This window comes from Piliocolobus tephrosceles, chromosome 10, assembly GCF_002776525.5.
Source record: "Piliocolobus tephrosceles isolate RC106 chromosome 10, ASM277652v3, whole genome shotgun sequence".
Classification (NCBI taxonomy): domain Eukaryota; kingdom Metazoa; phylum Chordata; class Mammalia; order Primates; family Cercopithecidae; genus Piliocolobus; species Piliocolobus tephrosceles.
The window spans coordinates 54,109,861-54,135,940 of NC_045443.1; the positions used below are offsets into that span (position 1 = coordinate 54,109,861).

Genomic DNA, 26,080 nt, shown 5'->3' on the forward strand with positions numbered 1-26,080 from the left:
GGCTTCAGCAAAGGTCCACCATAAATAATTCCTTTGATGATGCAGCATCTCAAAGAGGATGGCAGGAGTCAAGGATGGTGGCGGGGGGCAGGGAACAAGGGGATGGCAGGGAGAGCTGATCACCCCTTGATCTCTGGGATTAGCAAAGACTTGAAAGAGCTAATGCTAGGCTATGTTGGAGAAGTGATGAGGGAGGGAGGTATTGGAGGGCTAGGACAGCCTGGGCTTCATTTTGCCTACAAATCATATGGAAATGACATGTAAAGTGGGTGTTGCAGCTATAGAGTGCCCAAGTGTTTTACCTTGAACACCCACCCTTTATTTGAGCCACATCTCAGATGATGTCCCTGGCCTAGAGGAGCAGGGTACTTGGAGTCCAGGGTCCTTAGCAACTCTTCCCCTGCAACTTCCCCTCTTTGCCGCTACGATGGGTTAGGGATGAGGCCAGGAAAAGGTGTGTACAGTTGTGCTGTGATGAGACAGGTTAGTCAGCAATTCACTAAGGGCCAGAGGTAGAAGCAGACCCTCTAGCTTGTGCACACAAGATGGCCTGAATATATCCACCACGCGTACAACTTGTGGACTCCCTCAAAATCCCAGACAGGTAATGGCGAGGGGAGGGCAGGGCTAGGGTCATATGTGACACTGGGTGGAGACACCAATGAAGAGTGGAAGGATGACAGCATTCTACATCCTGCCATGTCCTGCAGCCAGGAGACAGCTGGAGAAAACCCCACAGAGCAAGGAACAAGAGGCCCTCAGAGCCTGGGGAAGAAATGGACTAAGCCAGGAGGACTGAGCTTGAGCTGGTTTAAGCTGTGAGATGCTAGGATGGCTCCTCATGGGTTAGGGGAATCCAGGATGGCTTGTGCCCCTCAGAGGCTGAAACAAACCAGACTCTGACAGCGCTGAACTGGCAGAAGGGAAAGGGCTAGGAGAGAAGAGGCAGGGCTGGGGAGGGGAGGACTGGTAGCAGAACTCCAGCTTCTCCCGCAGTGATGGAGCTAATTCCAACCCTGTAACAAACACAGGTGGGGACACTGGGTCCCTATTGGTTTCAGGGGATGAAAACACACACTCGGGCTCCAGAAAAGAGGCAGAGACAGGAAAGAGGAGGAGGAAGGAAGAGACAGAAGAGTAAAGGAGGAGGGGAGTGCCTTCCCTTCCTTGAACTCCAGTCCATCCACATGATGGGCACAGTGAGCACAGGGGTGAAGGCCCTAGCCCTTCCCCTCTCCCACCACCCACAGCTCAGGGAGCTGACAGTGCCTTCAGCCCTGTGAAGGGAAATGCAGGATAGAGAGCAGCAGCTGCATGTTCTCCTGAAATTGCTTCTGAAAATGACCACTTCACTGGGAAAGTGACGACAATTTGGGCCCTGGGAGCAGGAGATGAGATGGAAAGCGGGGGCGATGAGGCGCAGGTCACCACCCCCCTCTCGGCCAGATAGGCTCTTCTCGGCCTGATTCTGAGAAGTCAAGGATGGGGAGAGCTGTTGGGGGGGTGGGAAAAGGCTGGTCAGAACCTGAGTTACCCCTATTCTGAACAGAGCCACCCTTCTCCCAAACAAGGCAGGCTCTAGCCCCTCACCCGCCTGAAAACAGATGATTCCCCAGGTCCTATCTCAGCTTAGAGCAGGGTGTGCCAGAAGCAAGTGGCTTGTGCTCAGAGAGCAGATTAATCTGCAGGCAGGAAGAGAAGTTAATCAGTTCTCCCTGGCCAGCATGATAGCCGGGCCATGAGCTGCCTACAGATGGAAGTCAAGTGGAGGGAGACCCCAGCCTCAAGGCACAGTGAGTTCAGGGAAGGAAGTGGGAAGAGGTAGGCAAGGTAGAGATCTTGAAAGGAAGAGGAGACAGCCAGAGACAAAAACAAAGGCAGCCCCTGGTAAGCTCTCAAAGACCACAGATCTAAATTTTACTGTGAATATATGAGCAGCTTGTTCCCCAAAGGTAGAGGCCAGGATGGTGAGAGGCTGAGACAAGACAGAATCTATGAGAAAATAGATATGAGGGGGAGTAGAAAAATATTTAAAGCATTTTACAAAATATTACATATTGATATCAGTCAGAGCCCACAGAAGCAGGGACAATAAGATGGTGTGAGATAGTTGGGAGGTGAGAAAAAGATAATGACGATGATGCAGGAAAAATAAAGGAAGAGGAGAGGAAAGGGCCAGGTCACAGGGATGGGAGGGTCTTGATGAGGGAGCCTCCCAGTGAAGGGCCACCTGCTGCAGGCCCCAGCTGTGGGACAGCGACGAGCAAGATAACTGTTGGCAGCAGTTTGGCATCTTGGGTGTGTGAGAAGGAAAGGGGTGTTGGTGAGGCTGGTGTGATGCAGCCCTGTGTTGTGTGTGGGAGTAGAGGGGGTGATGGCGCTCTCCCACGTTCAGGAGACCCTGCATTCCGCAGCACTCCTAGCATACATAAGCCCTCCAGCCTTGGGCCGCTTTTCAGGCTAAATCGCCAAAGGATCCCAGTTTCTGCCAAGACGGGGATGCTCACTTCTTCCCTCCAGGGACACACTTAATGAATCAGTCTACTGGCCACCTGAGACCTAAGCCCCATCCTTAACTCCCCCCGCAGCCCCTCCACCCACCACAGTCTCTCTAAACACCCCCCAGAGCTCAGCCGGTCAAGGAGCCCGGAGACAATTTCCCTTCTTTTCCTTTCTCATTACCTCACTAGCTGGCTCCAAGGAGCTTGAGGAGGAAAAAGGGCATGGGGGCAGGGGTCTAAGTACACCTGGGTGAAAAGATAGGGGGAACAGGGACCCACCCACCCTGACTGAACCTTTCCAAGCCACATGTTTTATTAGTGAGCAAAGAGGCTGAGGGTTGGAGGAGGCTACTTTTGGAGGAGAGAACAGGAAGGGTTTAGGACAAGGGTCCTCTTCAAGGGTAGTTTAATCCCCAAGCCATGCCCCACGATCAGAGGGGTTAGAGACCCTCCCACACAGGAGGGCAGAGGGGGTTAATGCTGGTTTGGGAGGAAGCAGCTGCAGTCTCTGCATGGCGCCCCCTCCTCACTGCACAGTCACCTCCAGGCAACGACTCCCCTTCTTCTTGCAGTGTAGCTTGCTGTTGTCACCACCTGCAGGGCCCTGGATGACCTTGACAGCCACACTGTTCTCCTTGAACCTCACTGAGAACCTGGAGAGGGAACAGAAAAACCAAATCTAGTGCCCAACCCCTCACCCCGACTCCCGCATTTCCATGATGGCTCCCCTATCATGCAAGTCAGAGGGCTTGAGGCCCCAGAGAACCTGGGTGGGGGCCTGAGAAACACCTCCAAGCCCCACCCTGCTCTGCCCCACATGCTTCGCTTTCTGATCCCGGTCACAATGACCATCAGCCTGGCCGTCTACCCTAAGCCGCCCTTCACCCCCAACTCATGGCCTCACTTCTCAGTCACGGTAACTGCAAGCTGCCTCTGTGTGGCATCCAGCACAGCCTGGTACATTTTGGTCAGCAGTTCAATCACATGCTCGCTGACCAGCAGGAAGTCCCCCTTGGAGCCCACCGATGACAGCTTAGGAAGAGGGAAAAATAGCAGGAACTGGATTCATTTTTTCTCTCCAGCAGCACCCGAGGGACATCAAAGGCCCAGAGCAAAAGGTCTGGTCCCCATCACCTCCAGCCTTCCCCAGCTCTGGGATGCATACCACCTTCTCCAGTCCAAGGCCTGCCCCACCCAGCTCTGATACCTCACTCAGATGCAAGCTAAAGAGCCCATCCTTGAGGCTGGTGACTGACACCCCAGTCACATTGTCTAGCCCAATGACAATTTTGGCCTGGAACTTCTTGGTGTCTGTGAGAATCACATGGCCCTTGGTCAGGAGGAGAATCCGAGAAGAAGTCTAGGGATGGAACAGGAAAGGGTAAGGAAAGGCAGGATTAATTGCCCCCACTCCACCTGGCAGGGCGCAAACACAGCCTGCCATCCACTCTTCAGATGCCAGCCCACAGCTCTGCAGTAGCTATGGGAGGAGTTCAGCCTGTAGGCCCTTACCTTGCCATTGCCACGATTGACCTTCTTCACGGCCTCTGCCATCAGAACAGGCCCTTCCTCCCCACCTTTCAGCTTCTGCAGCTTGGGGTTCCCTTGTAGCCCAATGTAGTCACCACAGAATGGAATGGGGACACTGAGAACACACGGGAGGTGTGCAGCAGAGACAAGCCCACAGGCCTCTCCCCACCCCCAGAGTTCCCATTCTAGTCCTCCTGGGCCCTTCCCCCACGTCCATGTATCCTCTGTCAGTGTCCACAGAGCACAGTCCAGGACCAAGACATCAGGACCAAGACATCAGCACCACCTGGGAAGTTGTTAGAAAGGCAAATTTTGGTCCCCACCCCAAGACCTGCTGGATCAGAGACTCTGAGGAGGGACACAGCACCTGGGGATGACAATCCTGCCAGGTGATTCTGAGGCAGGCTCAAGTTTGAGAAGCACTGCTTGATGGAACTGGCTGTGCAGGGTCTGGGAGGCCCTCACCTCTGGGAATATGAAGCCTTCTTGCCCTTGAACAGTTCACTGGCACAGAGCTTTTCCCTCAGGATCTCTACCTGCTTCGGGGACAGCTGATCCCGGAACCTCTTGCACTGTGAGGAAGGAGGAACAGGAGCTAAAATCATGGAGTAGGAGGGCAGGGCTGGGGAAGGAGTTGAGAAACATTGACTAGAAGACACTAGGAGAGGAGAGAGACTGAGGAAAAAGGACAGGCACTAGACACCTCAGGGAGAGGTCGGGGCTGGAGGACCATTGAGGAGGAGTGCAGAAACCGAGGGAGGCTGGGGTAGGGAATGGACACCATCAAATAAAAGCACCAGGAGGGCTCTATGCTCAGCTCTCAGGGCAAGGCTTAGCCCCAGACAGGTGCTAAATAAGCATTTCCTGAATAAAAGAACAAATTACATTATGCTAAGTAAAATAAGCCAAATACGATATGATTCCTACTTATATGAGGCACCTAGAAAAGTGAAATGCATAGAAACAGAAAATAGATTATAGGACATCAGGGGCTAGGGGAATGGGAGAATAGAAAGTAGATTACAGGACATCAGGGGCTAGGGGAATGGGAGAATAGGGGGTTATTGCTTAATGGGTACAGAGTTTCAGTTTGGGGTGATGAAAAACGTGTATGGAGATGGATGGCAGTGATGGCTGCAGAACAACATGAATGTCGCTCATGCCACTGAACTATACACTTAAACACCGTTAAAATGGTAGATTGTATGTTATGTACATTTTACTACAATTTTTTTAATGGGGAAAAAAAAAAAGAAGAGGGAGGCAAAAGAGGAAAATCAGGGTGAGGGGGAAAAAAAGATGAAATGAGAGGAGGGGTGCCTGGGCTTCACTTGCCTTCCACTGGTAGAAGAGTTGCCGCAGCTCCTGATTCGCTGTGCTGAGGCACTTGTAGGGGGCGGCTGGCCATGTCTTGGTCACAACATCCAAGATGTTTGTGGATGGCAAATTGTTCTTCAGCCCTAGTAGGAATTTCTGTACCTGGTTTGGGAGCAAGGGGATTGGGAGTGGAGTGATGAGAAGAAACAATTCCTGGCAGGCAAACTGGCACCCAGATCCTGCCACTTCAAAGGAGGAGGTTAACCCACAGTGAGAAGCAAGGGGTGGAGTTGAAGAGATGGAAGGGAGTCACCTCCTGGATCTTTTTCAGAGTGAGGTGCAAGCTTGAGGCCGGGAGGTAAGAGCATGAATAGGAGACTGGAGGGAGAGAAAGATTAGTTCCAACCAGAGGCCTGCTACCCAGGGCAGTGAGGTAAGAGGAACCAGTATGAAAGCTGGTTTCAAAGTTTTGCTCCTATAGCTTTCTATTCCCTGTTCACAATTACCTACAGGTGGCAGCCACTGTCTGTGTCGGCTGTTGGCTAGGTACCAAATTTCCCCTCCTCTCAAATCAGTCAAGTCCAAACATGTCAGCCTCCATTCAAAGGAAGAAGGAACAAATAAAGGAGCAAAGGAGAAAGAGCAAATGAAGGTTCAGGGAGGCAATGAAGAGGCCCAGAACTTCAGAGCCCCCATTCCTCTCTTAAGCTTTGGGATCCAGACCCTCGAACAACAAAGAGGGGCTGTAAGCAAATGTGTCTCATGTCTGAATGAGCAATAGTCAGGGTCCTAACCACGGTCAAAAATCCAATCAGTGCAGGTCAGTTACAATTTGCTCCAGCCTCTGTCCAAGATCCCATGCTCTTCCTCCTTCTCTCTGGCCTTTCCCAAGGTTTCACTGGAAGTGCTTTTCTCTCCCTGCTTTCCTCCCTGACACTTAGACCTCAGCCTCATGTCGTAGGACTTCTGCATTCCCTGGGCACACCACCCAGACAGGACTCTTTCCCATGCCCCTACCCAGCCCATGCATGATCACTGTGTGCCTTGGCTCTCGATGCTCTCTTGACTCAACTCTGCCAACCTGGGAGATCAGCTCAAAGCCCTCCCTGATTCCCCAAGCCCCAGATTGCCTCTCCTTTCTTTGAAGCCCCATAGCAATTTGCCTATACTCGTCTTTGCACTATAGTTATTTGCATGGAAAACGGCTCCCTTTTCTAGACACTGAGTCCTTATAAGGCAGGATCCCAGGTCTCACATTTTTTTTCACTATTCAACATTTTTTGAGTGTCCACTTAGTGCCTGGCACTGTTCTAGGTATTGGGACATAACAGTCAACAAAGTCTTCATTTTCACTGGACTTACATTCTACTGTAGGGTGGAGAAGGGGACCAACTACACAAGCAAATAAATATAGAGGGTGATGTCAGATAATGGCATCTGCTGTGATGCAAAGAAGTAGACCCTGAGGCAGGAATAACTGGCAGCATATTCCAGAGACAATAAAAAGCCAGGGTGTGCAAAAAGTAGCTGGGCATGGTGGCGCATGCCTGTACTCCCAGCTACTCTAAAGGCTGAGACAGGAGAATCACTTGAACCCGGGAGGCGGAGGTTGCAGCAAGCCGAGATCGCACTACTGCACTCCAGCCTGTGTGATGGAGCAAGACTCTGTCTAAAAACAAAAAAGAGGGTGACCAGAATCACTTGAGCAAGAAGAGAGGATCAGAGAGTAGGTCAGGGCAGATCATGATGGGCCTTGTAGGCTGTGGTACGGAGTGAAATGGAATACCATTGGAGAATTCATGCAGAAGAGTAGCATAATACGATGTTTTTAAAATTCAATATAGCTTATTATTTTGAAAGTTTTTTTAACTTACAGAAAAGTTGAAAAAAAGATACAATTAACATCTGTATACTGTATGCTCCTCATCTAAATTCACCAAATGATAATGTTAACACCTTGCACTATCTGTGTACTCTAACACACATACATATGTGTGCATATAAATACATGCATATACACATTTACACAAATCCTTGCCACGCTACCATCCTAAAGTAGGTTATAGATATCATGACATTTTACCCTAAAACGTCAGCATGCCTCTCCCAAGAACTGGAACATTGTCTTACATGATCATAACTCCATCATCACACCTAAGAAAAGCAACATCATTCATCCAACAGCGATCCACACTCAGATTTCTCCACATGTCCTTTATAAACTTATAAACATGTCCTTTTAAGCTTTGTTTCAGTTTTCCTTTTCCAGGATCCAGTGAAACTTCATCCATGGCAACTGACTGTTTAGTCTCCCCCAAACTAGAATGAGGATTCATAAGTTTTTGTTTTTGTCTCTTTTTTGGAGACAGGGTTTTGCTCTGTCCCCCAGGCTGGAGTGCAGTGCCACCATCACAGCTCACTGCAGCCTTGCCGTCCCAGGCTCAAGTGATCCTTCCACCTCAGCCTTCCAAGTAGCTGGGACTACAGGTACGAGCCACCACACTCACCTAATTTTTTAATTTTTTTTGTAGTGTCTAGGTCTCACTATGTTACCCAGACTGGTCACAAATTCCTGGGCTCAAGCAATATTCCCACCTCAGCCTCCCGAAGCGCTAGGATTACAGGAGTGAGTCACCTTGCCTGGCCAAGGTTTTACATCCCATAGAGCACTTAGCAACCTGTTCGTTTATGGCACAGAATTACTGAAGATATAAAAAAATGACTTGATTTTTGGCACTTCCAAATGCCTGAAATTTTTTTTTTTTTTTTTTTTTTTTTTTGAGACGGAGTCTCGCTCTGTCGCCCAGGCTGGAGGGCAGTGGCTGGATCTCAGCTCACTGCAAGCTCCGCCTCCCGGGTTCACGCCATTCTCCTGCCTCAGCCTCTCGAGTAGCTGGGACTACAGGCGCCCGCCACCTCACCTGGCTAGTTCTTTTTGTATTTTTTAGTAGAGACGGGGTTTCACCGTGTTAGCCAGGATGGTCTCGATCTCCTGACCTCGTGATCCGCCCGTCTCAGCCTCCCAAAGTGCTGGGATTACAGGCTTGAGCCACCGCGCCTGGCTGAAATTTTTATGAAAATGTTTTACTAAGATATCCGGTTAAAAAATTAAAATAGAAAGAGGCAGAACACATAGTATATTGCTGTAACTGCAGGAACTATCCAAGCTCATTGTAGCTTCCACTACAGGTCTGGTGGGTTTGGTGGGTTTGGGATCTGGGTCTGGAAAGGCCTCCATGACTGGAGTCCCCAGTCCCTGGTCTGATTTTATTTATTAATAATTCGACAAACATGCCTAAGCATCTGTCATAATCCCCTTTGTTCCAATTAATGTGGAGCCTCTGAAGGCTTTCTTCTTTTTATTGTTTTTTCTAGATTAGAAAGTTCTGCCCTTTCCTATGCAGCCCTCCTGCTCCCAGGTCTGCCTAGGGCCATGGGTTGCCCAGGCCTCTATTGATGAGGGGTAGTCTTCAGCAGTGGTTAAAAGCTCTAGAGTCAAATAGTTTGTAACCCAGCTTTACCACTTACAGCTGTGGAACCCCTGGCAAGTTATTTAACTTCCCTGAGCCTTGGCTTTTTAACTATAAAATGGGAGAAAGAAAAGAGCCTACTTCACAGGGTTGGTGAAAATTAAAGTTAATGCACGTAAAGAGCTTAATGCATAGTAGATGTTCAAAATGGGTAAGGCCGGGTGCAGTGGCTCACGCCTGTAATCCCAGCACTTTGGGAGGCCAAGGCGAGCGGATCGCTTGAGCTCAGGAGTTTGAGACCAGCCTGGGCAACATGGTGAAACCACATCTTTACCAAAAATACAAAAAATTAGCCAGGCGTGGTGGCACGTGCCTGTGGTCTCAGCTACTGGGGAGGCTGAGGCTGAAGGACGGCTTGAGCCCAGGAGATGGAGGTTGCAGTGAGCCAAGATCATGCTTACTGCATTTCCAGCCTGGGTGACACAGCAAGATTCCATCTCAAAAAAAAAAAAAAAAAAAAGGCTGGGCGCAGTGGCTCACACCTGTAATCCTAGCACTTTGGGAGGTCAAGACAGGCAGATCACTTGAGGTCAGGAGTTCAAGACTAGCCTGGCCAACATGGTGAAACTCTGTCTCTACTAAAAATACAAAAATTAGCTGGGCATGGTGGTGCATGCCTGTAATCCCAGCTTGGGAGGCTGAAGCAGGATAATCGCTTGAACCTGGGAGGTGGAGGTTGCAGTGAGCCAAGATCACACCATTGTACTCCAGCCTGGGCAACAAGAGTGAAACTCTGTCTCAAAAAGTAAATAAATAAATAAATAAAAAACAAATGATAATGAATACTAGCATTAGTTACAGTCAAGGCAGTGGCAAACTGGAATAGTCAGAAACACTGGGGGGATCAGTGCCCAGTGGCCACAGGCTTCTATGGGGGTGTGATTTATTGAGACCCTGGTCTAAACCCAGCAGCTTCTGGGTTGACAATTAGTAACTGCCTGACAATATATAGATGAAAGAAAAGGAGGAAGAATGGCAGTCAGGAGGTAACAGCTAAATCAGATTACAAGTCTCAGGTATGTAGCAAGAAGCATGTATGGTGGGAAGGCAAATACTCTGGCACCAGCACAAGAGGTGATCAGGCAACTGAAGAGACCTGGAAGATGGAAATTCCCTGGAGAGGGGAAGAGAATGAGCAAACGAAGTCTCAGGAAGGCAAAAAAGAGGGCCAGAGCTTCAGAGCCCCCATTCCTCTCTTGAGCTGAGGGATCCAGACTCTCAAACAACAAAGAGGGGCTGCAAGCAAACATGTCTTATGTCTGAATGAGCACAGTCAGGGTCCTAACTATGGTCAAAAACCCAATCAGCAGAGGTCAGTTACAATTTGCTCCAGCCTCTGTGCAAGATCCCATGCTCTTCCTCCTTCTCTCTGGCCTTTCCCAAGGTTTCATTGGAAGTGCTTCTCCCTCCCTGGTTTCCTCCCTGACACTTCTCAGAAGCACTATTGCTATCTGACTGATGTCTCCAGAAGTTACTCTTCTCTGTCCCTGTTTTTCTCCCCCTGGGAAATGCCTGTAAGTTTGAATGTGTAGGCCTTCCAGGTGGGTCTTCCCACCCAGCCTGACCCACGTCCTCCAGAATTAGGATAGGTCCTTCCTGAGATTTACTTTCTGACTTGCCAACAATAGTTTCAGAGGAAGTAGAAGGAAGACACAATTCCCCCACTTTCACCCCAACCATAAAATGTATCTTGGGAGGTTGGGCTAGTTAATGTGCAGATCACTCTACTCTTCAATGAGGCTTAGCCTCTTCAACTGTTGTTAAACATCCAGCCCCAAGCTCTTCACAAGCCTATTTGACTGTAGACCAGACGATAGGTGTGCTGAGACCCCTTCCTGCCACAAGGTTGCCTGGAGTGTCCACTCATGCCAAAATGCTATCTGATTCTGCCCCTGAATACAAGGCACTGGGGCCTGGTCCCTGCAGGTAGCTGCCCTCTTCTCCTAGGACTTAACTACATGCAGACTGAGGAAACTCTTGGGGGAAAGCTTTGGGTTGCCTCTTCTCAAACCCCTCTCCCAAACCTGTGCCTCCCTGCTCCATCCCTAACATCCACCCTAACCCCTACCACTTACCATGCTCTTGTAGATGAAATCTGCCAAGGTGCGGGCAGCCTCTGACCGGAAATATTTGCGATAATTCTTTCGGGCCTGGCAGAAAAGTACAAGAAAGTAGCCAAAGTGAAGATAGGCAGATTCTAGAAGAGGTTCTACTATTTTTTAACCACACAAAGACCTAAGTAAGATAAAGAGCTGAGACTGTAGCTGGAAGGAGGAAGTAAAGTCAGACAAGTTGGCAGTGAGGACACTTAGAGCAGAAGGCAAAGTTCTGCTGCCAAGTTAGGCATCTACACACCCAGACACCTACACAGGTCTCCCCTATAGGCCTCTCACTCCCAGATACCCACCCACACATGGACAGACTGATACACAGAAGTACAGCCTGGGTGCAGGCAGGACTAGCTCTCTGCTGCTCTAGCCAGCAGGTGGCACAATCCAGGAGGAACAATGTGAGGAAACCTCTCTTCCACTCTCCATTACCTTCCACCCTCTCACAAAAGCCTGGATCAATAACACGGATGCCTTTATCTTCCCATAGTGTTTCTTTTGCTGTAGAGAACATGGGAGTTGTTAGAAAAACAGCACCTCCTGAGCCACCTTCCATCCTCCCTATTAGAGTGAACACAGTGGGATTTTGGGGGTGACCATACCACGTTTCCCCGAAACCAAGCAGAGATGAGGATCTGACTCTTTCGCATCAGCTGGTAGTGGATGCGGCAGCGCCAGCCTCGGTAAATCTTCTGTATGAGTGTGGCCAGCTGCTGGAGTCTCAGGCGCCTCTGTTCTTCGAGGTAGAAAAGCTGTGGAGAGGTGGAAGGGTGTGACAGACAGACTGGCTCAGGGGAACAGTGCTGTCCTCTCCTATACCCCACAGTACTGAGGCTTCCCAAATAGGCCTTATTTGATCATTCCTTTGTCTTCTTAGTTCATTCATTTATTCATTCAGTAAACAAGTATCTACTGAACTCTAACTTTGTAGCTAGACGTTGATCACTCTGACCTTCAAGGGCTCTGCCTCAGGCAGAGGCACTTAGAGCCTTGCAGCACCGAGCTCCCCAGGCTCAGGGCAGTGTAGGAACCCAAGAGTTCAGTTCCCAGGGATACGGTTCCTACAGACAGGAAGCTTCCCATCTACTATCCATTCCAGGTTATACATGCTCCCTCCCCCTCCAGCCTTTCTCAAGTGGGCTTTCACTCTTCCACCTTCCACCCTCACCAAATGCAAGTGCACTGTCTAACTCACGGTCTTTGGGCTTCTAATGAATATCTTTGTCTTGCCAAAGGCCAGCTCCCCCGAGGACATGCTCAGCTCCCCCAGGACCTTCTCCACACCTTCCCTATGGAAGCAGATGACAGAAAGCTGCAGAAGTGTATCTCAGGAGAGAGTCCTCTTCCACCTTTCCCCCAATCTTTTCAGCCTCCAAGAAGTGATCATTCAATTCATTCTTCCAAGTATCCATTCACCCAGCTTCAGCAGATGTGCACTGCACCTCCAGGTCTCTTCCTCCAGAGATGCTTTCTGTACTGCCCTTTCCTGATGCCCAGTCTCCCCATGGGGTCTTACCGGTCTCCCCCATTCCAGTGAGGCCAGGTGCTCCGGCTCAGCAATCGGTACCTCTCCAGGAAGGGCCCGTAACCCTGGCGGTAGGCATAGCCTGCCCGTCGTACCCGCACATTCTCCAGCAGTCCCAGGTACCGAGCCTGGGTTGCCACCAGGTCTGAAGAGAACTGACCTCGCTGCTGATGCTCATTGGGCTTTATGCACCTGGTGGGAGGCAGCGTAAGGCACAGGCTTCAGGAGCTGACACCATTGACAGTGTAACCCATCATGTTCCCCTATGCTGCACACAGTCCACTTCACTGAAAATTTTCAAAGAAAGTAGACACACTGGCCTCCCCAGTTTCACTCGCTTCTATGTATTCCCTACTGAATCTGATGCTCTCTCACTGTGGGATTCTCAGCTCCTTATCTGACTGTTTTCTGTGAGGAAAGACCTCTGATATCCTTATTCCAGAAGCACCCCCACACGGACATGTTGTATAGCGCATGGACCCTGCACATGCCATCACATATGTAGCATGTTCCCCTGCACGCCAGCATGTCACCTGATGTAGTTGGGGTTCTTGGAATACAGGTTCTTCATGAGGATGGCCACAGAACTCTTGAACTGGGCGCCAGCAGTCGGGGGGCGTTTGAGAGATGCCTGCTTAGGATTGCCCTCAGGAAACAAGGACCGAAGGAGGGGGTGCTGGGCCTTCCACATGGCCTGTGACAGGTCTCGGAAGAGTAGGTCATTATTCTTGTCAATAAAGTTGGTCACATTGTATGTCACCTGTAAAGGAGCAGCTATCGGTTTGGAGACCCCACAACCTTGTCCCAGCACTTGGCCCTCCCAGTCTCATTGTGAAGTATTCCAGACTCTCACCTTCCCTGGGTTCCTCCCCCATTGCCTTCAGCCTGGGCTTGGGCCCTAATCTCTGACCTCCAGCCCTGCCATTTCACCTTGCCCGCATAGTGGCAGATGCGGAAGCAGCCGAGGCCCATGGTGTGGTCATATTGATGCTGGGCATTCTGGGTGACTTTGCTCTCATAGTGGCCATGCTTGGAGAACAGCTGGTTCAGCTTTGCTAGGAAAGTGGAGTCACTGACCACCCCAGGCCGCAGGCATTCCTCATCCAACATGGCCAGGATACCTCGCTGATTCTGGGCCAGGGGAACAAAAGAAGCCCAACCTAAATCTGGTCCTCCAAGATGTCCACGTTCTCACTGCTGCCCCCTTTCTCCACTCTTATCTTCTGCCTTCTTTACTCTCCCTACCAAGTGGGGAGTCAGGGAGAGAGAGAGGGGAAGGATGTTCAGGCAGTCTGGAAGGGGAAGTCCCACAGATAAGAGAAAGATAACTCACATGCTCAATGAGGTTACAAATGATGCCATTATCAAAGTAGTCCACCTTTGTCCATGGTATGCCCTGGTCAGGGGAAACAAATTACAGGGAAGAGGTCCAAGACAAGCCTCCAGAGACCTCACCAGATCTAGCCTTTCACCCACCCAACAAAGGACATCAGAAAGTCCCATAAGTCAGAGGGGTCCTTGGTATGATTTCTATTTATGTCCCCATCCCTCCAAGGTTGGTGGAGAATTTGTGGGGTGGGTAGACAGACACACGGAAGGAACTGAAGCAGCTGTGACAGAGGGTGAGACAATGCAGAGATCCCTATAGGTGGTGTAGGGTGGAGAGGGAAGTGTAACATGTTGAGTGAAGATTAGGATAGAGATTTCCCATGTGGGAGTGGGGAAGGATCCATGTGTATGTGGAACAGCGGCCACACTACTCTGTGCTCTTTAAAATCACAGCACGTGAGTGAGAGTTTATCATCAAACAACAAGGCTAATTTGATACATCTTCAAAGATCTACATCCGTGATTCTCAAACTTCAGTGTGCATCACAATCACCTGGAGGGCTGTTAAAATACAGATTGCTGGGTCCCACTCCCCAAGTTTCTGATTCAACAGGTCTGGGATGTGGGCCTGGAATCTGTATTTCCAACATGTTTCCAAGTGATTTTGATGCTGCTGGTCCAGGACCACCCTTTAGGAACCACTTTATCTACATGAGACTTTTAGACTATATAATGTTTTGAAAAGCAAGAATGGTGCAAAAGCAGAAGACCCAAAGATAATTGTTCTCTACTTTGGGGACTTGCTGGGCATCAGGTCTACAGACAGGACAGTTCCTGACCCCACCCAAGGGTCAGATGCTCCAGGCTGGGACATTCTCAAGTATGGCGGGGAAGCATAGGTCTTTCTTTCCTCCCTCTATCACAGGTCTTTAGAGAAAGCAGAATTAAATTAAGTTGCCCTCCCACTTCATCCCCCATATACCTTCCCCAACCAGTTAAAGGAATTATGATATCCTTAAAATGCTATGTTGTTGTAAAAAAGTATCCTTACATACTGATATGGAAAGATCTTGTTATGTGATGACGACAAGGTACAGAACAGAACGTATTTACTGCCATTTATATAGATTTTATGGGGAAATATATTTACAAATTTGCTTGCATATGTGTAAGAGACTTCTGGAAGGAGGCCCATGTTGGTTGCCTCTGAGTGGGGAGGAGAACTAGGAGGCTAGGGGCAGAAGTAGGAGGGAACGTTTTCTTATATATTTTCTAAGCTTTTTGAATTTTGAAGCATGGAAATGTATTATGTATTTGATCATTTAAATCGTTAAAATTAAAACATACAAAACAACTAAAAAAACTTTTTCACACATTGTGACCACATTGCCTGAAATTCTGTTACAAATGATTCCTGAGAGCTCACAAGGGAACATCCCTGGGAGGGTTTTGATGAGTGAGACTCTCAGCCATTCACACTTTGAAGGGAATGAGCTCAGTCAGAGAGCTTTTCTAACACCTAGCCATAGAAATTGGAGCCATGTGGCATTTTTGGTAAGGAAGTCTGGGATCATGGTGTTACAAGAAAGGACAGCAACTGTAGCTAGGGCCCGGGGGAGACCAAGGACTCTGAGATGTTAGAGAAGGGCACAGAAAGAGATGTGGTTGGGCCAAGCCCAGGAGAAATGTCCTTTTTATATTTGGCTCACAGTCTGCCATAGGCCAAGCACAGCTGTCACTTCCCTCTTGTCAGGACTTTCCACACGTGCACCCTGGGAGGCCAAGGAAACGCAGAATGGAGAGCAGAGGATTAGGGCTACTTGGTAATGCTGGAATGATCTACTCTGCAAGGGAAACATTTTGTCCTCTGTGTTCCCATCTGAGGATGACTTAGAGGAAATTATGATCAAGAAGAAAGGAAGCTCTGGCATATGCCTAGAAGTTGTTTAAGAGGGGAAAGTAGAAAAGACTTAGTTTACTTCTCTCTTATATTCCTCTTGCTCTTCTTTCAGGGTCATCTCTATGAACACCTGCTGCAGCTTCTCATTGCAATAGTTGATCACAAATTGTTCAAAGCTATTATCCTGAGAGAGGGAGTACAGGTTAGAGAGCTCACTCCAAGACTCTTTCTCCCTCTCAGCCCTACCTCCCCGCTTCGCATCCCCCCTGTGAGCCTGTCCACCTCTAATCCTAGGGGAGCAGGGTTCTGAGGTGAGGCACTCTCACCTCTAATATCTCAAAACCGTAGATATCAAGGACTCCCATTACCTTCTTCTTTTCCCCGATGCCCACCTGAAGAGGACAGAAAGATAAATCTGAGGACAGGGCCCCTCTGCACACCATGCCAGGTCCTTCTGGAGCGGATGGGGTTGGAGTAGGGGGCAAACAGAACTAGAAAGAGCTTTGCCAAACTGGAAAGGAATTGTTGTGATTTTACTCTCCCTCCTCCATACACTAGAGAACAAGCAAAGAGGGAGGAAAGAAGGAAAAGGAAGATACAGATAGATTCCAGGATGGTGCTACAATGGTACCAGGTAGAAAGACAATAAAACGTCTCAGGACAATAACCATCTCTTATAGTTGTAGAGCATTTTACAAAAGATTCCATGTCTTTATTTATCATAATCTTATAAGGTGCTTTTATTCCTATTTTACAGATGAAAAAGTCAAATTTCAGAAGGATAGGTACTTACTCAAGCCTAGACTCAAATCCCTTCTTATTCTACTACCTTTCAGTAATAGCTTCTAAATAGATGGCACTTCCATGTGGATAATTTGTTAATAACAACTTTACTGAATATAATTCACATACCACATATAATTCAGTAGCTTTCTAGTATATTCAATAAGTTGTACAACCATCACCACTACCTAATTTCAGAATATTTTCATCACCCCACAAAAGAATCCTACACCCATTATTAGTCACTCCCCATACCCCTATCTCCCCCAGCCCTTGGCAGTCATTGATCTACTTCCCATCTCTATGAATTTGCCTATTCTGGACATTTCATATGAATGGAATCAAACAAAATGTGGTCTTTTGTGACAAGCTTCTGTCACTCAGCATAATGTTTTCAAGGCTCATCAATCTTGAAGCGTGTATCAGTACTTCATTCTTTTTATGGACAAATAACATTCTTTTGTACAGATACACCACATTTTGTTTATCTCTTCATCAGCTAATGGACAGTTGGGCTGTTTCTACTTTTTGGCTATTACAAATAAGGCTTCTATGAACATTTGTGTACAAATTTTAGCTGAGGACATCTAATTTCAGTTCTCTTGGGTATATACCTAGGAGTGGGAATTGTGGTATCATATGGTAACTATTTACATAATTTATCTGATTCTCATTAAACCCTGTGAAGCAGGTAGGCATGCATTAGTGTTTCTTAAATAGTTTTTTATTTAATTTACTTTTTTTCATAAAATATAGAGTTGGGGTCTCACTATATTGCCCAGTCTGATCTTGAACTACTGAGCTCAAGCGATCCTCCCACCTTGGCCTCCCAAAGTCCTGGGATTACAGGCATGGGCCACCACGCCCAGCATATTAGTGTTTCTTAGTGGGCGTTTCCAAACCAGGACACTGAGGCCCAGAATCTTTGTGATATTGAAAGTCCACATGACTTTCAATTAAGTAAGTAGATGACAGATCCAGATTGTCTAACTCAAAAGCCAGTGATGTTTCCATGACAACACACTGTTGGAAGGAACTGTACCTTCCCATCATCCTCCCTACTCTGCTCATCTCAGAAACCAAGGTATAGGGCTGGTGACAGGGCAAGAAGGTGAGGCAGACAGGAGAGCACAGAGAAAGGAGAGCGGCCACTTGCCTTGATGCTCTCATTGATTCGATTCACTATCCAGTCGAAGAGGCGGCTGTAGACATTCTTAGCCAGGGCATCCCGAGCATACTGAGCCTGTGGGTGAGGCCCAGCTGGTTAGGGTGGCATCACAGAACAAGGTCAAATCAAACCCCTCCACTCCAGTGAGCCCCTTACCTGCATGACATTCAGTGTAGTGACCACCTTTTCCTTGGCTGTTTCCATGGTCCTCGAGCACAAAGCTCTCTCTAGTTCTTCTGAATTCAAGCCCACAGTCTCCCCAATCTCCCGAACAGCTGGGGTAATAAGAAAGTACAGCATGTCCGTAGAGGCAGTTTTCTCTCAGGGGAGGGAGTGCGATCTGATAAGTGAAACTGCCTGAGAGACTGGTGTCCTGGGGTCTCACTGGAGAAGTCATTGCAGCCAACCCAGAACATGGCCCTGGAGGAATCTCAGGGAGTTGGGGGGCAGGAGAAAGGGGATCTGGGCATTTTGCATGTATCATCTACTTTAATATGAGAATCTCCTGAATTAGGTGTGATTATCCCCATTCTGCAGAAGGATCAACTCAGACTCAGAGAATTTCCAGACCTAGATACATCAAATTAAAAGCTCATTCCCATATGCTTCATCTCTCAGTGAGTCTGTTTAGGGGAGAACTCGGGAGTGGGCTGAGTGGGACTGCATCAGGGTGAGATCAATTATGCTAGAGATGGTAGAAGGACACGACTTGCAGTAGGAGATTAAGGATCTGGGTAGGGGCTCCAGCAGGCTGGGATGCAGACCTCTTCCATCACGGATGCCACTTGCTGGTGTCCCATTGGCCTGGAACTCATCAGCTACCAGCACATTCCCCAGCTTTAGCACCATGGATGTCACCTCTAGCACTTGTTGAATCTCCTCCTCCGAGAACCCAATCACTGCCATTGCACTCTTAGGCAGAAAGCAGAAATCAAAAGCTGAACTATTGGTGCCAGTCCAATGAGAATAGAGGATGACCTAAAGGCCCAAGACTGCCCCACCCTGGGCACCCACCTGTACAGCCCTGAAGCTGGAGGCGTCATCCAAGCCATCCACTCTGGATACTTCCTGATTCAGATAGGCATAGCCAGTTGTATCCCGCTCGAGCTTCAGGGCCTCTGGGAGGGCCAGTGTTGGGGAAGAGGGTTAGTACCCAGGCTCTCTGGAGCCCTCCAGCCTTGACACCTCACAGCCCTTGCCCTAATGGATTCATTCATTTATTCAAAGGAGTCATTTTTGTTTTGGGTTCTTCCCCTGCCTCGTTTGATTTGGGATCATTAATTCCTGTGATGATAGACTAATTTTTTGTTGTCGTTGAGACAGGGTCTCATTCCGTCACACAGGCTGGAGGGCAGTAGTGCGATCTCGGCTTACTGCAAGCTCCACTTGCCAGGTTCAAGTGATTCTCATGCCTCAGCCTCCTGTGTAGCTGGGACTACAGGTGAGTGCCACCACACCTGGCTAATTTTGGTATTTTTAGTAGAGATGGGGTTTCTCCATGTTGGCCAGGCTGGTCTCGACTCCTGGACTCTACCCGCCTCAGCCTCTCAAAGTGCTGGGATTACAGGCATGAGTCACTGCACTCGGCCTGATAAACTAAAATTTTAAGTATACTTTTAAGTAGTGTTTAGGGTTTTGATGCTCATGTTGGTTGGGTTTTCCCCCAACTTTTATGAAACAAAACCCTCATTTTACTCTTCTCCCTACTCTCAGGGTTCTAAATAATAAAAATAAACAAGCAACCCTTCCATCCTACGCAGGTGCCTCTGGAGGGTGAAGGAAAGGGGAGAAGGGTAAGCTCATATCTCCTGCCTGCCCCCAGCCTCAACTGTTGGCCCGGGTTGCTCATTCATTGTTTGAACACCAAATACCAATAAAGTGGCAGGTAGCATGTTCCCCGACCCTGACACCTCTTCTGAAAAGTTTTATCTGATGCTGAGGCACTGAGCCAAATGACTCTCTTGCATTCCCCATTGGTGAATATATATCCCAGCCCATATCATATGGGCTAGGTTTTGTTTTTTTCTGTCTCTCCCACAAATGAGCAACTTGTGTGTTGGGACTGTGTTTCTCATCTCCATATTCTGTGTGCCTTTCTGGCATGCAGGAACTTTTCTCTTTTTAATAAACGAATCAAGTGAATTATGAAAGCTGTTTTCCTAGGATGGGAGGGATTGGGTTAATCATGGAGTTTGAGGGATGTCAATTATCTGGTATGCAAATGATCCGAGAATCAGGGAGCGTCCCTCAAACTATAATCTAATGGTAGCTCCCCCGACACACAAATTTTGAAACAAGAGCCTGCTAAGGAGGGATATCTGGAGAGAGAATGAGTCAGAAAGTCTGGGGATGATGATACCTGGGAGACCTCATCTAGAGTTGATTTAAACCAACAGGTGACAGACCAACCAGAATAAGACACTAATGCCCATGATGCAGACAAGTTGAACACAACCAAAACTATTAAGGCAGGAATGAGCATGAGATCTGCAGGGGTTCCTGAAGATCACAGAGATCTCCAAGAGTGGAAAAGGAGATAGCACAGGTCTAGCATAGAATCACCAGAAACCAAAGAGACATTCTTGGGGGCCAGACACCCACGGTGTTCACAGCCAGAGGGGAGAATGGGAGGCAAACTCCAGTAGGCTTAAAGTCCACCAGACCCTCCAGTGATGCCCACCCAGAGCCACTTCAGGCCAGTACAGTGTCCAGGCTGTAATGGACCCTTCCCCAGACCAAGCCAAGGGGCTGTAGGTCTTCTGCTCTTATAGCCAGCTGCACAGGCCTGACGGCCCCAATCACACCATATTACAATGGATCTGCTCACACACCTGTTATCCCTAGAAGACTATAAGTTCTTCGAGGACAGGGTCATGTCTTACTCAAATCTGTATCCCTAGAGGCTAGCATAATATCCGATCATAGGTGTTCAAGAGATGTTGAATGAATGAATGAATGAATGAATGAATGAATGAATGAATGAAAAGAAAATCAGGAACAGGGTACTAGGTGAGGCAAATGTAGACCCAGGACAGCTTCAACTGGAGCTCACTGAAACTTCCTGAACACTTACAACATTCTGCCTGCTTCCCTGCTTTAAGTAAATCCCCTTAAGTTGAAGATAGGAAGGAAAGTAGATGGAGACAAGTGTTTCATATTTGAAGCCAGCTCAGGAAAAGCAGAACCCAGGCAGGAAAGAGGAACAAGAACAGTAAAGAGACAAGAAGGCATATCCCTAGCAATAAAACCCCAGAAAAGAAAGATAACACAGGGGTAAAGGAATTTGTTCCCAACAATGAGTGGGTGAGGCTCAGAATAGGAAGTGCAGCAAGGAAAACCTGGGAGGTTCAAGGAAAGAGGGCTGCAGGGGCCCAGAGGTAACAGGGGTTCTGGGACTGAATGGAGGTTGGGGACTTTGCCATGTGTCGCTCATGAGAACACTTTCCCCATGCAAGCACATACTCAGCAGCTGTGCATCTGCTCCAGCCAGCAGCTGATAGAAGATGTGGAAGTTCCTTTCTCCTTTGAGCTGCTTCACTACTCGGGATTTCTCAAGCAGATCTGGCAGAGAATTAGAAAATAACATCCTGAGGGCCTGGGAGATGCCGTAGCTTCCCTCTAACTCTGCCCCCATCGCTGGCATTCCTAGTGGTTGGGAAGTCCCCTTGACATTTAACATTCTGCCTTTCTACAGGAACAGATTAGCAGAAAGGGCCATGTGAGGCAAGTGGAAGACAGGTGAGTAGAACTGGGGAGACACATACAGTTTGTGATGACACCACCGAGGGGGGATCCCTTGAAATCAAATTCAATATCCATGTATTTTCCCTTCAGAGAGAGACCAGAGAGAGAAAGACTTAGCTTCTTCCTCTTCTCACCACCCTGCCCGAGAGGGGTCTGTGCCACATTCCTCCCTCTCAAGCCCCCACATCATCTCCTCCCAGGTGGGGAGACATTTACTCACAAATCGGGAGGAATTGTTGTTGCGAATGGTCTTGGCATTGCCAAAAGCTACAAAGATGAGGAGGGGAGAAGTGAAACTCTAGAGAAGGGAAAGGAGAAAGGGCTTCCAGTCCTCATGACAATCTCGGATTTTTTTTTCTTTCTTTTTTTTTTTTTTTTTTTTTTGAGACGGAGTCTTGCTCTGTCGCCCAGGCTGGAGTGTAGTGGCTGGATCTCAGCTCACTGCAAGCTCCGCCTCCCGGGTTTACGCCATTCTCCTGCCTCAGCCTCCCGAGTAGCTGGGACTACAGGCGTCCGCCACCTCGCCCAGCTAGAGTTTTGTATTTTTTAGGTAGAGACGGGGTTTCACCGTGTTAGCCAGGATGGTCTTGATCTCCTGACCTCGTGATCCGCCCATCTCGGCCTCCCAAAGTGCTGGGATTACAGGCTTGAGCCACCGCGCCCGGCCTGACAATCTCGGATTTTTGGGGGCTGAACAAGAGAAGTGATTTTGCAGCACTGGGAAAGAGGGTCTAGGGCTTAATGATTCTGGAGGTTAGGTGGAGGGTGGAGAGGGCAGAGAGCAGAATTCTCACCCTCCAGCACTGGATTAGATTGCAGCAGCTGCTCCTTCACAGAGTTCACCTGCTCTCCTTTCCCACAGATGGCAGCCACATAAGACATCACCAGCTTGCTGGCCTCTGTGCAGGAGAAACACTCTTGTGGGTCCCTACCCAGGACTAGCCCATCCCCCCACCTCCTTAACTTCCCTCACCCCAGCGCCTCACCACCCCTTGGAGTCAGATAAAGTGGGAAGGAAGTTCTGTGGGGTGAAGGTTCAGGTCTAGGTCTGGCTTGGAAAGAGACAAGGAGGCAGTTCCAGAGGTGACTCCATGTGTTCCCCTAGCCAGGGGCCTCACCAGTCTTGCCCGATCCACTCTCGCCTGTGATGAGGATACACTGGTCTCGGTCCCTGTCCTTCAGTGACTGGTACGCCACATTTGCCAATGCGTAGCTTGTGGGGAGGAAGTGGGCAATGACTATTGTGTAACCAGTTCAAGACACCATCTTTCACTCAATCTCCAGCACGCAGGTTCATCCACTCTCTCTACTTGGAGCAGACTGGGCAAGATGTGACAGGCCTTGGAAGGGGCCTCCAGAAGGCCAGGGAAGGAAGGGGCAGCTGGAGAAGCCCCTTCAGGGGAAGGGACAAAGAAAATTAGGATGACTCAGTGTCAAGAAGCTGGGGCCCTGTCAGTCTTCCCTTGGTCCCCCTACTCACATATGGGGCTTCAGCTCATAGAAAGTATAGTCTTGATATTTGGCAATGAACTCTGGCCCATAGATGGGAAGCTGCTGATAGGGATTCACCGAGATCACCACATTCCCAATGTAGGTCTGGAAGGGGGAAGAAGGTGAAGGGAATGAGCTGGAGGGTGAGGTGGGAGCCTGTGACCTCTCCAGCCACATATCCACAGCCAGAGGCACCCATATGACACTCACATAAATCTCCTTGCTTTCATAGCGAAGCTGCAGATTCTGGAGCAGTGACTCCTCCACCAAGGGTTCCAGGAGGACAAGATCCTCCACCCCCACAGAACCGTCCAGGAGAGGCATGTCCAGAGGGGCCACTGATCCTGGGGATAAGAGGCACAGTTTGCTGATGTCCACTCAGCTTTAGGGACCAATAACTGTTTGAGGGGAGGATAGCAGAAGGACCAAAAGAGCCTTCCTCTCTTCCTACCCTGGCCCTAAAGACAGCCCCCAACCTAGGAGAGGCCTCTGGACCAGCCCAAGCTAAGGGAGGCTGAAACTCTCAGCAGGAGTTGGGGGGAATCCTCTGGGTTACAGTTGGTAGGGGTGGGGCAGGGGCGGGACAGAAACACCGGCCTCTGACCACCAGGGGAAGGCAGGCACCCAGTGGGCTACAACTGGGGAAGCGGAGTTGTGACTGAAGGAGAGAGGGCTGAGGAGGAAAGTGTAAGTGAAGACTTGTGCTGCCGCCAAGTACAGAAAGCCCTCTCTCCTGCACTGGGCCCTGGCCAGGGTCCAGACTCCCCATCTTCCCTCAGTGCTTCTTCTCAACACTTTACTTCTCACAGCCCCTACTAAAGACACCCAACCTACCCATACCCATTTCAGAAGTTCTTCCAAATGTGTCCTCCTCCCCTGTCATTGCTACAGTGAGCTTCATTTTTAAAATGGGAACAGGACAAGGCAGAATTATAGAAGACAGAGGCAGGAGTTCCTCCATAAGAGACTGGAATTTCCCAAAGAAAATGAAAGTGGGGTTTGCTTCCACAACAAACAGGCAGTTGTCAGGACCTCTGGATGTGTTACATATCTGTCTTTATTTTTCCATCTCCAGCTTTTACACCCACTCCTATAAGCTTCTGGCATGGACTTTGCCCCAGATGGACACACCCAGCTTCTTGGGGAACTGGGCAAGGAGGAGCAGAGTTGGAACTACAGGGAGGGTGGTGGGGCTTGGCCCCCACGCAGTAGGCACATGGCAGGTGTTCCCTAAGGAGGAAACCTGGCCCTCCTCAGTCTTTCCTGTGAGACTGAGTAAGCAGAGTGGCCAGGCACAGGACAGAATTATTAGTACAATGGTCAATGCCACTCCCAAACAGGAATGAAAGAGACACATCCTCCTATGCTATTACATCTCTGAACCCAGGTCAGAGAGGGAAGGAAGCAGGAATGGAAGTGGGGCAAGAAGGGGCACAGGCTTCCTTCTCCCTTCACTTGGCTTTCCCCAAGCTCTAGGAAAAGAGAGCACTTGTCACTTCTCTGAAGGACACAATTGAGGAAGTAATAAAAATATCAATAATAGCAGTCTCGGAATCATGCAGCGTTTACCATGAACTGGGCAGGGCTCTAAGCACTGTAAATATACTAATTCATTTAGTGCTTACAATATCCCCACGAAGTAGATACTATTTTTGTATTTTCTAGATTTTACAAAAAGCTAAGTCTTTTAACTAACTTGGCAGGGAAGGGTGAGAAGCAGAAGGTGGGTTGGGAGCAGGCATCTTCTTTGGATTTGGATTTGAAGGGAGTGGGAATGTGACTGGTTGAGGGTGGTGAAGGGCAAAAGACAACAGGCCTCTGATGGGGCACCCCAAGGTGTTAAAGAGAAGCAGTGACAGGTCAAGGCAGGACTCACCCAACACTGGAACTAGGGTATAACTTCACTGTCCTTTGGAGAATGGTGGATGAAATCTCAATTTGACAGGAATGCGGCATAGGAGTCCCGGCCCTGGGTTGGAGAGGTGGTTTAATGGGAGCTGTCCATGGTGCAGGGAAGCCGGGAAAGAGGCTGGCCTCCTCTTGCCAGGGTCCACTCTTCTGATCTTCCCTTTTGCTGCCTCTTCCAGCCCAAGCTCCCTGTGCCAGTCAAACCAGTAGAGGCCAGAGATGGCTGATCAGCACAAAGTCCAGACCGCTCCTGCTGAGGGTGTGGCTCACTTAACCCTTCACAGGCCTGAAGCCCCAGCGGGAGACACTCAAGCTCCCTCTAGGTAGGAAAGGGTATCTGGCTGGCATTAGCTGAGAGGCTTAACTAAAGGAGGGTTCTTGCTCCATTGTCTCCCAAATTTGGAAACGAAAGCTGGAAGAATGGAATTTATAGCCAAGGAAAATATTTATCAAAGAGAAGCCAGGAATTTTGTCAAGGACAGGTAGGGCCAAGTGTGGTTGCTCATGCCTGTACTCCCAGCACTTTGGGAGGTCAAGGCGGGAGGATCACTTGAACCCAGGAGTTCGAGACCAGCCTGGGCAACATGGTGAGACACATCTTTACAAAGGGTGTCTTCCTAGCAAAAAAACAGTACCTCCCTCATACCTAATCTTCCTATCTTATTGGGAGTCAGGGGATGTTAATGAGATTACTTGGAGAGCTAAGCAGACAAAATCCCCAAATTCTTCTCCACTTCCCTTCCCCCATGAATCAGACCCCATCATAGGGACCCAAAGATTAAAGTGATTAGTAGTAATACCTCACATGTGTATAGATGTCCCAGTTTCACTGAACTCCCCCATCATTGCCTCACTGAATAGCACCACCCTGAGGAAGGCAATACAGATACATTAAAATGGAAAGCTAGGGACAAACACCCGACTCAGAGAGGTTATACAATGTGCCCACAGTTCCACACTAGTGCATGGCAGAACCAGGAACAGAATGCAGCTCCCTAACCCTAAGTTTGCCATAAGTTGCAGCCCAAGTTCTAATGTTTCTAATTTTAATTCTTCAGCACTAGGATACTGACTAAGACCCTGAGTTGCTGTAATAGCTCCCTCTGATAGATAAGAAGTACCCCCTCATCCAGCCAGGAAAATTCCTAAAAACAGCAAGTCCTCTCTGCCTACCACCCTCTCTCCCAGGCGTGCACAAAGAACAAATTAGGTAATTATAGTAACTTAACTGAAGAGACTTGATTCT

The 26,080-nt window shown here is 48.8% G+C and overlaps 1 protein-coding gene across 3 annotated transcripts; it reads right to left on the reverse strand.

Moving 5' to 3' along the window:
* Positions 1-2,793: 2,793 nt before the first annotated feature.
* Positions 2,794-25,702, reverse strand: MYO1A (myosin IA). Of its 3 annotated transcripts, XM_023210730.2 has the most exons (29): positions 25,635-25,702; positions 24,803-25,023; positions 23,137-23,270; positions 22,916-23,031; positions 22,554-22,648; positions 22,230-22,334; positions 21,656-21,702; positions 21,456-21,519; positions 21,154-21,252; positions 18,706-18,809; positions 18,456-18,603; positions 17,848-17,966; positions 17,680-17,766; positions 16,067-16,132; positions 15,820-15,924; positions 13,845-13,907; positions 13,442-13,642; positions 13,045-13,271; positions 12,503-12,703; positions 12,182-12,275; positions 11,589-11,738; positions 11,419-11,487; positions 10,954-11,028; positions 5,367-5,510; positions 4,497-4,603; positions 4,014-4,146; positions 3,709-3,861; positions 3,406-3,533; positions 2,794-3,154 (listed from the first exon to the last, which is right to left on the reverse strand). In XM_023210730.2, the coding sequence occupies exons 3-29, from the start codon at positions 23,248-23,250 to the stop codon at positions 3,028-3,030; spliced, it is 3,141 nt and encodes a 1,046-aa protein (XP_023066498.1). In that variant the 5' UTR covers positions 23,251-23,270; positions 24,803-25,023; positions 25,635-25,702; the 3' UTR covers positions 2,794-3,027. The 3 variants fall into 3 exon arrangements, with proteins under 3 accessions (XP_023066498.1, XP_031792183.1, XP_023066499.1); XM_031936323.1 differs by lacking the exon at positions 25,635-25,702 and having other exon boundaries at positions 24,803-25,046; XM_023210731.1 differs by lacking the exons at positions 21,656-21,702; positions 22,916-23,031; positions 23,137-23,270; positions 24,803-25,023; positions 25,635-25,702 and having other exon boundaries at positions 2,892-3,154.
* Between the last annotated feature and the right edge of the window lie 378 nt (positions 25,703-26,080).